Source organism: Onychostruthus taczanowskii, unplaced genomic scaffold, assembly GCF_017590055.1.
Source record: "Onychostruthus taczanowskii isolate IOZ18803 unplaced genomic scaffold, ASM1759005v1 scaffold110, whole genome shotgun sequence".
NCBI lineage: Eukaryota > Metazoa > Chordata > Aves > Passeriformes > Passeridae > Onychostruthus > Onychostruthus taczanowskii.
In genome coordinates, this window is record NW_024497630.1 from 1,210,665 (window position 1) to 1,225,892 (window position 15,228).

Below are 15,228 nucleotides of genomic sequence, written 5' to 3' on the forward strand. Positions count from 1 at the left end.
AAAAAAAGAGGGGTGAAGTTACCTAGTTAGGCACTTGGCTCAGGGGAGACCAAAGTTAAGGTTTTCTTTGTGGTGGCAGTTCTGACTGTTAGTGTCAGAAGTTTAAAGTTCTTACCCCATTATTTCAGACAGTATAACTGTCTGGCTTACACTGTCACCCAGCTGTTCTGTGTTTTACTGGTAGCCCATATGTCACGTATTAATCTGGAGAGAGCTTTTGTTTACAAATACACTTTTTCATTGATTATACATCTGGTGTATTGGAATAGAAGACAATCTAATTCTAGCAATTGCACATTTAACATTTGTAACTGGGATGTGCATTTATACACATGAGTTCAGAAGAAGCTTTTCTGCTCTGTGAGGAATCTGCTGTAGTTCAGAGTGGGCCACTGGCAGCTCCTGGTGGGCTCAGTCTGAGTGCAGGCTGAGAGAAAACTGAGCTGACTTGGTGAGATCTGGAGACTGACATGTCAGACACTCCATGGTTGAGTGAGGAAAATCCCATCCTGACTGGAGAATGTTATTTGCTTTGCCCAACTCTGATACCTGCATGGCCCTGGAGCTGGTTATGTAGGACACAGCTGTAATGAGAAGCAAGAAAAAGACTTGTGGAGCACAGCAAACTTAGTAACTGCACGTCTCAAAACTAGTCATACCTCTCTGGCAGTCCCTGGGGTCTGGAGAGCATCTGGATTTGACAGAGCTGTAAAATGAGATGACAGAAGTCATACAAATAAAATCTCCCCAAGAATAATATAGTTTTCATGAGTGTGCTGAGGCCTGATGCTGTGTAATTCAGCTCAGAACACAGCACCTGCTTTCCCATAGCCTTAATAATGCATTGGCTGAAGAGTGGGTTCTGTTACATCTCACAGTTAATGCCTACAGAGCCTGGGCTTGCCATCCCACCAGGAATGTGGCTATGCCGTGGCTTTAAGCCTGTCTTTCATATCTTGATGTGCTCCCACTTAAGACACGTTTTAATTTGTACTTAGCTGTACCTTCTCAGAGAGTTGGTACTCCAGCTTTTGAAAATTATTCTGTTTAAAAATACACTTTCTAAAATATTTAAGTTTTAAATGAATGCTTTGAGAAGCACTAGGATGAGCAGCATGAAAGTGGAGGAGTCACAGTAAGCTGAGCTCTAGGATAGGCCTTGCTGAGCTCCCAGTGATGCTGGGCCGTACCCTTGCCCTGCAGGGAGGCTGATCTCAGTGGTACCTGAGCATACAGTGCTGTCAGCTCTCTCTGGTGAGCCCATGTGTTGTTGTTTATCAAAGTGCAATCACACCTTGTTTGCTTCAGGCCCAGGTCTTGATGTGTTACATTTACTTCTGTGAAACAGAAAATGATCCTCAACTGTTACCAACAACAGTTTATGATTTTGTGGTTTATGATAAGCTTAACTTCTGTATCTGGCTTTGAAGGTGGTCCTGGGTGGATGTGAAGAAAACAAAGTATCTGATGCATCCCTTTCTGAAATAGAGCTAATGTTTGCATTTGTTCTGGCCGCAGTACCTCCACTGGAGTGCTATTTAAACAAATGTGCCCTTTTAGCTTCACTGTGATAAACTGTGTTTTCAGCCTAAGGTCAAGTCACAGATGAGGAGCAAGGGGTGGAGAGGAGAGCTCACAAGGCATAACGTGTACCTCAGTCAGAAGGAAACAGCATCCAGGGGCTTTTGAAAACTATTAGACTAGGAAGAAAATACACAACATTTTAACAGCTTTGATATTGGTTTGGTACCAAGAGTTAATTTTTCATTGATTTTATGAATAAAAATAATCTATGTGCCAGCTGTAAATAGCCTATGTGGTGCAGGTGAAATTCTAATATCTCCATTAAAAAAGATGGAAGTCCTTTATTATAGTCAAGACATTTGTTCCCTCATCTCTGAACTTGAGTGTGTTTCTAGCATGGAAAAATGAAAACATTTGCAAAAATGTATAAATTCTGTGTTTGTGGGTGCTCTTTAGTGATAAAGTAATTGGAACTAATGGGTTTGGGTTTGTTTTTAACCATCTGGAGTTAATTATTTATTTTTTTAAAACTTAATTTAAAATGTTGAGGAGTTTTTTTGTGAATGGAAATGTCAGTTGGTGATGAATATAATGGAATTCTACCACATATTTTTTAAGTATTTAGTCACTGTGGTTGTTATAGCTGAAATGAGTGTGCTAATTTGTCTTCGGTTTCATAATTTTGTAATTTATCCTCCAGCTGCTGAAGAAATATAAATGTAGAAAACTTGAAAGCTGTGACCATAGAAATACTGAACTTTTTTGGGTTTTGTTTTCAAAGTTATTTTGAGTTTATCCTGAACTTCAATTTTTTTTTTTTTTGTTTGTTTGTTTTTTTTATTGGTTTGGTTACAAGGTTTGTCCAGAGGGGTCGCATTTATCCGGTTTGACAAAAGGTCAGAAGCAGAAGAGGCAATTACAAATTTCAATGGTCACAAACCCCCAGGTTCCTCCGAGCCCATTACAGTGAAGTTTGCAGCCAACCCTAACCAGAACAAAAATGTGGCACTGTTGTCGCAGCTGTGTCATTCACCAGCTAGACGGTTTGGAGGGCCAGTGCATCACCAGGCACAGAGATTCAGGTAGGTTAGGAAGAATAAATGCATTTAAGGCTGTGCTCCTGTTCCCGTGGTTGTGTGGGGAGCTGTGCCCCCGCAGCTGGGCAGTGACACCTTCACTGCAGCATGTGTGAATGAATACATAGTGCACCATCTGTCCTCAGTGTTATGTAAAGAAACTGTTGCATTAAAATGTGATTAAAGAAAAATCTTATTTGTAAAATTTATATTGAAGTTAGTATGTAAAGGTACCTGCACTCTGGTGTCTGTTTCCACTACTGCGTTACAGTGAGGGGACAGCAGCAGCAGGTTCCAGGTGGGTGTTGGTAGGTGTCTGTCTCAACAGATCCCCATTCTGTGGTTTATATATCTGAACACAGAATTTGGCAACTTAATTAAAGCTCTGAATGGTTGGTTCCAGCAGGGAGGTGTTACAATAAGAAAGGAAAACCTTATTTCTGACAAGGAGGTTCTGTGGGATTCCTGTCTGCATTGCAACCTGTGCAGGGTTCTGCCTTCCCTCGAGGCCTCAAGAGTTTACTGATGAGAATATTGAGCAGTTGCAGCTTCCTGTCTGCTGCCAGGGCTATAGAAGACACTGGGCTTTGTCATAGAAAACTGCTTTGGTTGCTTTGAATATGAATTGCTTGAATTGGAAGTGCCTTGGGTGTTCGTGGAGGAAGCTGATGGTTGGAGGATACTCTGGAAAATGCAGTGTATTGACTGTCTTGCAGAGAAGCAATAGGCTTTGAGATGATACATGTTTCTGAGAGTGGTGGTTCCTTGTTGAGAATTTACTCTTTTTTTTATGTTCTACTGTGAGGGATCCAATGAGCTCAGTAAAATTGGACTAAAATCTCAGCCACCTTTTAGCTGTGCTGCTGTTCCAGTGTTGCTGTCTCCTGTCCACAGTGCTGTACCTCAGCATGTTGGGCAGAGCTCTGTGTAATGGGTCTCCAGAGAAAATTTGTACTTTGTAGTCAGTTGTGATTTTATACTGAGAGTGGTTGAACGGTTTGCCCAAGGAGACAGTGACGTTTCTGTCCTTGGAGATGCTGAAACCTGGCTAGAATTGATACCAAAAGGGATTATCTAATTTCTACTGTGCCTGTGTAGTTTTAGCAGGAAACAGGGTACGCAGGATCTGCTTTCTCAGCAAGGATGGTTGAAAGATAAGGGGAAGACATCTGGCTTAGGAATGCAGCTACAGCCAAAACAAGGACTGAACCTGGGAAACTGGGGAGAGCTTTATGGTAATGAGCAAAACATGCACCTGGTGACTGTATATAAGCAACACGCTTATAGAAGATCACGTGCACACAAGGTGGAGTTGTCCCCTGTGCAACCAGGCCTGTCATGAATAATGAATGCCCTTCTGAATGCTACATTGGTGTTAAGGAGTTGTATTTGACCGGATTTTGGTGAGTTTTGGTGACAGCATGAGCCTGAGCAGCCTGCTCCAGGTGCCTTGCTTTGAGCAGGGGCTTTATTAGAGGATCTCCAGAGGTCCCTGCCAGCCTCGGTTGTTCTCCAGTTCTCTTCAGCTCAGGGAAGTCAGCTCAGGCAGCTCCTCCTTTCCCTGAAGCAGTCCCCCAGGCTCCACACCAAACCTCCTGAGCCACACCGAGGAATGAAATTCTGCATTGTTTGCATTTAGGTGAATTATTAAAAAATTAACACATCTGCCCTTTGTCTCAGCCAGGCCTTCAGTGTGTCCGGATCCTAGTCAAATCTTTTTCATTCTTAATGTTCTTAATTTACTTGTACATTTTCATCATCATTCTTCCCCCTAAAATTTATGCCAGGATCAAAATGCATCTTCAGAATAAGGAGTGCAAATAATATTCACATCCATAGTTAAGAGACCAAATACTTTTAATTCAATCTTGTAATGATCACTCAGGAACAATGAAAATTATTTATGTATTTATATTAAGAGTTGCTGGTGAAACTAAATTTTAATAACCAGTTTGTTCATTATCCTCTTAATGTACTATTTAGAGCAGCATTAATGGCAATTGTGTGGATTTCATAGAACCACAGACTGGTTTGGGTTGGAAGGGACCTTAAAGTTCATCTTGTCTCTCCGCTGCCATGGGCAGGGACACCTTCCACTACCCCAGGGTGTTCCAAGTGCTGTGCAACCTGGCCTGGGACACTTTCAGGGATGGGGCAGACTCACACAGTGTTTGTGTAGCTTGGGGTGTCATAGTGGGGGTTAAGAGGAAGAAAATGTTCTGTCTCTGTTCCATTCCTGCTGCTCTGGGAGCTGTGTCCTGCTGGATGTCTGTGCCCAGTGCTTGTTTGTCAGCACACGTTGGCTGGCTGCTGCTCTCGGGGGCAGACCCTGCTGGTGGGGAAAGAGCTGAAGATTTTGGGGTCCCACAGCCTGGCAGAGGTGGGAGTAGAGCAGTTGAAGTAAGGCTGTGCTTTCAGGAAGACACTGTGGACACAAGAGCCCCCAGCTGACTTGCAGACACAAGCATTTCATCTGTACCTTGTCACAGACTTGTGAGAGCTCCAACACTTACTACAAAGCTTCCTTCCCTCAGTCACTCGTGCAGGCACGTCTGTACACGTATGCACAACGCTTACACCATGGGGTCATGGAATTAGTAAGTTGGAAAAGACCTCCAACATCATCAAGTCTGTCCCACAACCCTTCGTATTTTTTAGTGTTAGCTGCAAGTTCTTCTAGTGAGTCTGTCTTCCTTGAAGGATGCTGAACTGAAGGAGTTGTGATTACTCATGCTGTGGTTAAGCTCAGGAACCTGAGTTTGGGCTGAGTCTTGTTTGTTTTGGTAGTGAACAAGACATGATGAATGGATAAGCAGCTTCCACAGAGCCCGCAGTCAGTATAAATTAAAGTTGTGATCTCTGCTCCACAGAGGTTGAATACGTAACCTGATATTTTGATTACATTTCATCTCGTTTTATCAGAATCCCTGTAAATCCAGGATTAAGCCTTTAGTATCTAATTTGTAATTATTAATTTCCTACAGATATTTTTCCAACCCTTTGTTTAATGTTCTTTTAATCCTTTGAGTTCCTGTGGTGTTCGTGGCTCACATCAGGAACTGGTCTTAGTGCTGTGTCCCGCTGGATTCCTGGACTAATTCAAAGACCCAGGCTCTCTGCTTCCATCCAGAGGGAATGATGCCACAGCATGGGGTTGTGTCTGGAGGACAGATAAAACATCTGGGGCAGGGATTTCTTTAGAGTGTAAGATTTGTTTACTTAAAGAAAATAGCAGATCTCCAGGTGCTGAACTGTGATGAAATGGAGGGGTTTAGCTCCTGAAGCATGAGGAGGCTGTAAGTCCCTGTAAGTCCTGTGCTTTTTCAGCTCACCAGGGCTTTATACTAGAGCAACATTCTTTCAAACCTCAGTTATTGTCAGCTCAGTTGGCAAACGCCAAGCTTTCAGACTTATTCAGGGTTGGAGCCAGTTCCTGTAATGAGCATAACTCTCCCAGTATCAGCCCATGAGTTCTGCCCTGAATGCCTGAAGGGGAGCCATTTCTGATAGTTCTTTGATCCAAGGGGAAATGCAAGAAGGCTGTTTAATCCTGTCAGTGATACAGTTGCTCAAACAGCTCCTGTACACCTGCTTGGTTTCACTCCAGTGAAATGGTTTGCATTTTCAGTTTTTAGACCAATTTGTAATTTGGGTGCAAGGTGAGTAGAAACCATTTCATTTATTGAGTAGAAACCATTTCACCCAGTGTAGTATTTCATCAAAGTTCTGGAAGAATATGGGAGTAAAACTCCAGTTGCTTCTATTCTTCCTTACGTGGTTGTTTGACCCATACCCTGATTTTTTCAGGCTTAGAGCTCGTGTCACTGAGTTCTTAACAAGATTTGTGTTGCCCACAGCAGATCTTTTCTGTCTCTAAGAAAGACAGCAGAAGAAGTTGCTTGTCAGAAGGACATTGTCAGTGTAGCTGAGCTCCCGCTCTTTGTGGAACTATTAAAAAATAGAAAGCTGCCAAGCTCAAGTGCAATGGCAACACAAGCTGGGATTAAAACTGATGTTCCTGGTTATTGGCATCCCACCTGTGGTGCTGTATGGAACTGTCCTCAGAGTGCAGGCAGAAGAGTTCAGCAAAACCAGCACAAAGCTATGTTAGGGGAGGTTTAGGTTGGATATTAGGGAAAGGCTCTTACCCCTGGCACTGCCCAGGGAATGGTCCCAGCCCCAAGGCTGCCAGAGTTGCAGGAGCATTTGGGCAGCGCTGCCAGGGGTGCTCAGGGTGGGCTTGTTGGGGTGGCTGGGCAGGGACAGGGGCTGGGCTGAGCATCCCTGAGGGTCCCTTCCAGCTCAGGAGTTTCTATGGTTCTATGAAAAAAATTTATAGGACTTGCATAGACCTAAAAAGAAACTGCTTTCATTCAGGAATGTAATTTCTGAGATTACATCCTCCAGTGAGTTAAACTAATCTCAGGATCTGTTAAATGAAGCAGTCTGTTAATTGCAGAGGGAGCAAAAGGTCATTTATAGAAACAAGAAGCTTATAAAGTAAAAAAGAGTTATGATGGAAAATACACTGTTGTTGATACCTAATGCCCCAAGATGTTGGTGTATTAGGTTAGCATGGCTTGAAAGAACCATCCACAAATAACACTGGCTACAGACTCTTTGGGAGGGCTGAAAAAGCAATGTGGAGGAGACAGTATAAAAATAATTTCAACAGAAATGAGGACACCAGCTGTAAGTGTGCTAAGACTGAAATACTTCAAATTACAATATTAAAGGAATTTTAAAACCACTTTCTCTGAAACATCCTGAGTCTCTGTTGGCATTTGTGTTTGCTGTAGTAGGACGGTCTTTTAAACATCCTTAATAAGTGTAACTTTCTAAAGGTCATCTTAAATTGGCATGGCCACAAAAATCTGTCCTGGTAGGACAGAGAGCTGTGTGTCAGCTGCTCCGGCCCTGCTCATGCAGGCTGTTACCCTGAGCTGAGTGAGAGATCTGGGGTTCCTCTTGTGCAGAGTGAGAACAGGCATTCATCAGATTAGCTGAATAGTATTTACTGTAGGGTTTTTGGTTTTGTTTTTTTTTTGTTTTTTTTTTTAATTACTTTTCTAAGATTTTAGGGCACTTGTTTGGTTTTACCCTGTTTTGTTTGGTTTGAGTATTTTAATAAACCTGTAACATTTTTGTGAGTCAGGGCAGGAAGAGAGGACAATCTGTTTGAAGATAAGTGTATGCAAAAAGCAGACACACTTGCTATTTTAAATTGTCTGTTACAAGCATTTAGATTTGTTGTTTTCTTGCATTTAACACCAGTTGCTCTCCTACAACTGATTGCAGTCCTTGATGTGGTGTTACTGGGCTCCTGGGCAGAGCCTGAGCCTTTGGAGCAGGCAGGGCAGAGCTATACTGACTGCTGGAACCAACGTCAGGCAATTCTGAGCTCAGTGGTTTGAGAAGGGATTCAGGACTGGTGATCTGTTGAGATGGAAACTTGACAGATATTAAGATAAATTCATCCTACCAGATTATTACTCACTTGGAAAGAAGCTACAGAACTGAAGGTGTCTGTCAGAACAAGTAAGTGTATCAAGCATGCAAGCACAGGAACATTTATATACAAAGCCAAAAGAAATACCAGATGTGTCACCTCTTCATCAGATCATACGGGTTGGTATGTCTCATTCACCTTGTGGTACTTCTAACTGCTTTTTCAGTTTGGCTGTAGTACAAGGCTTCCCAGACTTGTTTTTTCTTGGGGCTGGCTGTCAGTGAGTTGCTGCAGCTCAGGAGTGTCCCACTGTGCTCCGGGACCCCTGGGCTGCAGAGCAGCAGCGAGGGAGGGATGGAGTGTCACTTGCTCTGGGGACAGAAGAGTCCAGGAGCTCAGGTGTCCAAGGCAGGGAGCTCTGAGCACCAGAGAGCCTGGGGGAGATGGGCAGTGAGTGGTTCTCGTGTGTGAGTGCACAGTGTGTGTGTGAGTGTGCACTGCCATCCCTCTGCTCCCCTCCCTCCCTGTACTCCTTGAGCCCTCCCTCCTCAAGAAGGGCAGCAGCAGCTCCTTGATGCAGGGCAAGAAAGAGTCAGAGGGGAAGCATTTGGCACTTACTGCAGCATTCACTGCCCAGACATCCCTTCCCTGTTTCCTCCAGGTCAGCAGAGAATCAGGATCTGCCACCGCCCTGCTCTTGGCAGAGAGCAGCTCGTGTACCGCTTTTAAGGGGTTTGCAAATCACCAGTGGTACACCTCAATTTGGGAACCCCTGGTATAGTATCATTATATTTCTATGATCACATGACCTCATATTTTTAAATAATAAATAAGCACAAGGGTTCAAAGTGAGTTTTTGACCTTAACTTTCACATTTCCTGGCCTTTGAGTGCTTAGCTGTGCAACCCTAATATTGCACTAAAATATTCAAAAGCTTTGAATTTCTGGAGTGTAGGCCAGAAATAGAGTAAAGGGGAATAAAAATGTGGGTTATAGGGAAAAGAAATTAATACAAAACAAGACATAAAAAGGAGAAGATTTTTGCTTTTTGTTATGCATGAATCCTGCTGAGGTATTGTGAAGGAGGCAGGATTCAGGAAGAACGGGTAGGTGATTTTAAAAATCCAGTAAAGTCAAATCTGAGTTTTCCTGGAAAAATTATTAAAACCATCCATACACACTGGAATAATAAAACTGCACTGAGCCTGCTCATGTTGTGAGTGTTTGCCTGCACCTGCTGCCTTTGGGTGGAAAGGGAGTAGGTTTTGTTCTGCTTCACAAAAGAAGAAATTAATACATACAATCTCTACTCCTAAGAACACTCATCCCCTGCCCCAGCAAACCCAAAGAAACTGTTTGACTTAAAGAGTTTCCAAACTTGTTCTTTTAGAGGCAAGAAAAAGAGTATGGGGTGAAAAAAAAATCTCCTTCTGTGAAAGAAGTGGGAGATGCCTGAGGGTGTCTGGGGCTCTGGGGAGGTGCTGCCTGTGCCCCCGAACTGAAGCAGTTCTGCAGCAATGCCCTGGACACTCTGAGCAGCCTGGCTGAGTTCAGACAGCCATCCAGGTCCCCTGGGAAGGTGGTCACGTAATCTAGCCTTGCCTGTTCCTTGCCTATTTCTAAGGATAGTTCCCTGTTGATAAAGCAGTTGGAATACTTAACTTTTTTTTCCTGGCAGCTGTCAATTGATTGTCAATTTGAATGGGGAAACATTTATGTGGCGGTTTTGATGTGCCATGTATAAAATATTCATTCTCAGTTGCTTCCCATTCAAGTTAATTTGCTTAATTGAACATGAAATATTGTGCTTTTTATTTGCTAGGTTCTCTCCTATGGGTGTAGATCACATGAGTGGGCTTTCTGGTGTAAATGTTCCAGGAAACGCATCTTCTGGCTGGTGTATCTTCATCTACAACCTTGGTCAAGATGCTGATGAGGGAATCCTCTGGCAGATGTTTGGCCCCTTTGGTGCGGTTACCAATGTGAAAGTTATTCGAGATTTCAACACCAACAAGTGCAAAGGTTTTGGTTTTGTGACCATGACAAACTATGAAGAAGCTGCAATGGCCATAGCAAGTCTTAATGGCTACCGCCTGGGGGACAAAATCTTACAGGTTTCCTTCAAAACCAACAAGTCCCACAAATAACTTGCTCGTGCTTTTTGTATGGAATAGATAATGGAGTGACAGAAGTTGAAACATTTTTGTTAGTGTAAAACTCATTTTGCGCCAATTTTCACAAGTGTTTGTCTTAGTCTAAATGAGAAGTGAAAAGGTTTTATATTCTGGGATGCAACTGACATGTTCAAATGTTTGAAATCCCACAATGTTAGACCAATTTTAAGTTCCTTTAAGTTATTTCATTTAAAACATGTTAAAAATCCCCTGAAATCTTAAGTAGATTGCATTAACTAGACCCTCTGGATGGTGGTAAAATTGAAGCATGCTTTCACTTATGAGACTAACATTTGTTTCATTGAATGTTGTCTGCAAAAACTGGAATTTTCTGAAAAAATATCAGGCTGAATTAATTGATTTTCTTTGGTTTTATGTTGTTCTTCATACCCCTCCCCCTGTCCTTTTGTTCCCCCTCAGTTTTAGTAGTATGGAAGAAAAGTTGAGAAATACTAATGTTTTAGTTGACAGTAAATTGTTTGATAAATTAATATTCATTACTCTGTGTGTAGCTGAGGATCAGGCTTTTTTAAAGTCAAGGTCTTGTAAGTAGTAGCATGCCAGCCTAACTTTAACACCATTGAGGAGGTAAGTTGCACACTGAGCAGTGGCCAAGCTGTCCAATTCACAGGTTTTAGAAACGTGACTTTTAAAACCCACTTTGAGAGGAATGGACCAAAGAGTTTCAAAGAAACTCCGGGAAGATTTCAGAGTCAAAATGAAACTCCAAAAAAACGAGTGTGAATATATGTTGCTACTTTATCAGACTGAATCTCTTCTGTCCAAATATTTAATGCATGGTGCACTACTTACTGGTACATTATAATGCAGCAAGATACTTACTCATTTTCCAAGATCATTGTAGTTGGAATTCCTTTGGCAGTTCTATTTTGTAAAGAAAAACCAGATATAAACATTTGAGCATTGTATTTCTCGCATCCCTTCTAATGAGTGCTAGTTTTTCTATTTTAATAGGATTTTGTTTTGACAACTAGCTTTACTTACTGAACACTCAGCAGAAAAGTACTTACAACTTGCAAGTTAGATATTAACCAAAAAACCCCTTTGATTTGTAGATTTAAAGATTAATCCCCCAGGTTTTCTGCAGACTGCCTTGAAACTTTGAGTTGTTCTGTTTCTGTTAATTTTCTTTTGCTTTTTTGTGTTTTTTGTTTGTTTTTACTTTTGCATTTAAGAACATTAAATTTGATTTTGTTTTGCTCAAATTTTGTTTTGTTTTTTATTTTCTGTTCTTTTTTTTGCTAAGTATTGCACAAAGTGTCCAGCTTTCAGAGTGCTGTTTAAGGAACTGTAGCTCCGCTTTAAGAGAATTTTAATTTGCTGCTTTGACAGATGAGTAGAAGAAAAAGAATTTTGAAACAAGCACCACAATAAATCTGTCACATAGAAATGAGTGTCACAGACTGATGTAGCCCTCAGGTGTGCTTGGGTAGGAAACTGGGAAGGCTGACCCTGCCTGTACAGGTGTGTGAGCTGCTGTGCACAGCTAGAGACTTGGCTCTGGTGTTCATGTAGGTAGGGCAGGTGTGGAAATGAGGTCTGTGGCAGTTTAATGCAGTGTCTCCTTGTTTTGCCTGAATCTCTACCAGCCCCAGAGTTCATTTCAAACTCAAGAAGCCAGTCCATGCTGCCTGCTCGTCTCACTCCATCCCCAGCTGACCTTGCCTTGTGCTTGCTGCTGTTTTTCCTCTCCTTGTCCTCTCCCTGCCATGGGATCTGCACAGCCTGAGGCTCCCTCAGCCTCCACATGTGTACGAGCTGGTGCCCATCTCCAGGGAGGACCTGTGGGAGCTGCTGATGTTCCTGGACCTGCCCAGGACATATCTAAACCCTACAGATAGGCGTTGGCCCAGCAAGCAGCCATCTGCTGGATTTGAGCTCATGTGCATTGAATGCAGGTGGGATTTTTCCTGTTAAAGCACCCAACCTTGCCTCTCCTGCCAGTCTGTTCCCTCCCCATCTCTTGAGAGACGCTCAGTGCTCTGTGGAATGGTGGCTGTGACACAGCAGCCAGCCCACTCCCACCCCCTAAAGGTGCTCTTGGCTGTCAGAGATTTCCTTCCACCAGTTCATCACCATCCATTTATCACGTCTATGATTATTTCCTTTCTGCGTACGAGGAGAGCTTGGGAAGCGTTCTGGGTGTTCTCCCAAGTTCAGGCTGTGTAGCACAGAGAAGTTCTCTTACATGTCCCGTCATTGTTGAACCCTGCACTGTCCTGTTCCACAGGAGTGGGCTGTAGTCATTCCCAGGTCCTGTCACTCTCTTGCTTTATTCCATTTAAGATGAATTTGCTGCTAAACTAAAATGGGAGTTGCTGTTCATCACAATATTTAGCGGGAGTTCAGACTTCCAGCGAGTGACCCCTGCGTGACTCTGTATCAGTAGTGGTTCCAAGCACACTGGCCATGGCAGCAGCACATTGCTGTGCTGCCACTTTTGAAAAACCCTCTTCTCTTGGATGCTTTTTGGCATCACTGTTCCTTTCTTTTTCCACTGCTTCCCTATTTTTCCATCCTTCATTCTTTGCTAAGTGAGAAGGAAATGCAGGACATGGTTGTTTTGTACTGCTACTACAATAATCTCTTTTAGGAAAGGTCTGATTCCAGCTTTCTTTGATAGTTGCTCTGGTAATAATTTTCAGACAATTGGTATGAACAAAGCACTGCTGCTCGAGTCAGGAAAAGAGGAAAAACTCCTGCTAATATCCAGAGCTGATACCAGAAGTAGTGTATGATCTGTGCTATTCTAACAGTCAGTAAAATCTTGGCATAAATAGCTGAAGTCCAGAAAAAATTGTGTATATGTTCTTGATGCTTTTGGTCCTAAACCAAAATGCTTGTGCATCCTACTAGTAAAGACCAAAAGGAAGCTTCTGGGGGTGGAAACTAAATTCTAACAAGACATCTGCCAGGAGTTTTTTTGCCCAAAAGGTGGGAGCAGCTGGTTTCCTCCTCACATTGCTTTGAAGCTCTCACTTGAACAGACCTGTTTCAAGAGAGGTTTTGGCCTCTTAATTCTCAAAAAGTGCTCTGCTTTTTCATCCATCCATTTGATGGAAGCTGGGTGTTTCTGTCAGGTGATGCTTCTATCAGTAAGTGCTTACAGGATCTTTGTAGATCTGAAGGCTGTCTCAAAGCAGAGGTCTCACATTGCTCATGAGATTCAGTGGTCTCATTGAGGTAAGAGTTGCTGGACTAGGATGTGATAATCAGATATTGGAGACCTGAACTTTTTTGTCTGTACTGTGAGATGTGCTACAGGAACAGCTGAGATGGGAGTGTTTTTGGGTCCTTTAGAGTAGGTTAAGAGTCTCTTGGGACAGCCCCCAGTGTAGGTTCTGAAGGACCAGGTGTAGTTCCTGCTGAAAACACAGTTGTTCATGCTGCTGTCACAGGGTCTTATGTATAGATGCTGAGGGGGGTCACTGCATTTGCTTTCCAGATGTCCACATGAATGGAATTCACCCTGTGCAGAATGCTGGCCATGAGCCTCATCACCTGTGAACCTCCTGTTAACCATTAGCACATAGGGAAGTCACACATAAACATGGAAGAGGAATCTCTGTATGGGCTGATGTGAGCTGACAAAGGCACATGTAGATCCTTCAGGTGAGGGGATGGCAACACCAGAAATTCAGATGTGAGCAGAATCCAAGCAGCTCAGTGTGTTCAGTTCTCAGTGATTCCCTGTTAGATGATGTCTGTGCACTGAAATGTTGGATTTATTTTATTTTATTCTTCAAGCTGCATTATCATAAATTTGGTTTACTTGAGCTGCTCCACTCTCCTGTCAGAGACTGGCCAGTGGAGTTACTGTTACCTCCTGAGCCTTCCTCTGCCAGTCCCTGCATCTGTTCTAGCTCTGGGGCCAGGAAAGGCTTCAGGATCCAGCTCTTAGGGTTAGGGGAGAAGTCACATCACCACAGTGGTGTGTGTGGCCTCACAGCTTTTCCTTCCTTTTGCTTGGATATGTTTTTGTACATCTGTATCATGTGAGTATGACAACCATGGAAAATCCAGAGACAAGTCACTGGGCAGGATAAATTGTCACCGCAGTGAACACTGGTTGGTCAGTGTGTGGTCACTTGCCCTTGTCCAGATGACCAAAGGGTGTTTGCATGCAGAGCACACCTATTTTTATAGGGATATTGAACATTGCAGTAATGTTATTTATACAAAGCAGTTAAAAATCTTTTTTAAAAAAGTTTTTTAAAAACTTGGTATAATTTATAGAAAGAATATCCAGCAGTCAAAACCAAAATGATGAACTAACTGTGAAGGTGATCCATTATTTTAAGGCTGAGTTTGGAAAATGAATAGTCCTTAAGGTCCTTCAACATTTGTTACAATTCCATGTTGCTTTAATGTTCTGGGTAAGGTCAATAAAGTAGAAATTCTTGAAATACTTCAGGAGGGATTTTTTTTTTCAGTGCATTTTAAATGGCAATAATTCAAATTCCTTTTTGGATAGTTTATCATTACATATGTGCTTTAAAAAAACAAACTTGGAGAATGTCCCCATGGTTACTTTTCTAACACAATATACAGGTCATATGATAAACTGTTATTCAAAGTAGCCTCCTCTGATAGCTCTGCCTGCAGAAGGTTAGAGTTTGTGGGAGGTTTTTAACACACAGCTCTTGTGAATGCTGGTAGCCTGGTTCAATCACATAAACATGGAGCAGTTTGTCTGGAGGCTGCCTCTGTCAGAAGGTCACCACATTTTTCATTTCCATAATGAAGAAATGTGTCCTTTGTAACTCTGTCGATGAAGCACCTTATTGTTATATTTCTATGTTTAGGCATCTACAAATAGCTTTAGAGGGAAGGGACCAAATTCACCTTTAGCATAAAGAAACACCAACCCCTTGAGCTCTCTGAATGGAGCTGCACTTGTGTTTTAGCTTTTTCTCATTTTGTTTTTATTTTCCAAGAGATGAATTTGTCACCTGAGGTATTTTAATCTCTATTTGGAAGCAGG

The 15,228-nt window shown here is 42.5% G+C and overlaps 1 protein-coding gene across 2 annotated transcripts in view; it reads left to right on the plus strand.

The window, feature by feature from the left end:
* ELAVL1 (ELAV like RNA binding protein 1) overlaps positions 1–11,449 on the plus strand; it is a 29,755-nt gene extending 18,306 nt beyond the window's left edge. Inside the window, exons 4-6 of one of the 2 annotated variants that reach the window (XM_041422268.1) lie at positions 2,381–2,606; positions 8,711–8,824; positions 9,872–11,449. In XM_041422268.1, the coding sequence (XP_041278202.1) occupies positions 2,381–2,606; positions 8,711–8,824; positions 9,872–10,196 (665 nt within the window). In that variant the 3' untranslated portion in view covers positions 10,197–11,449. The remainder of the gene's footprint in view (positions 1–2,380; positions 2,607–8,710; positions 8,825–9,871) is intronic. The other variant, XM_041422279.1, reaches the window with a different exon arrangement.
* The last annotated feature ends 3,779 nt before the right edge of the window (positions 11,450–15,228 follow it).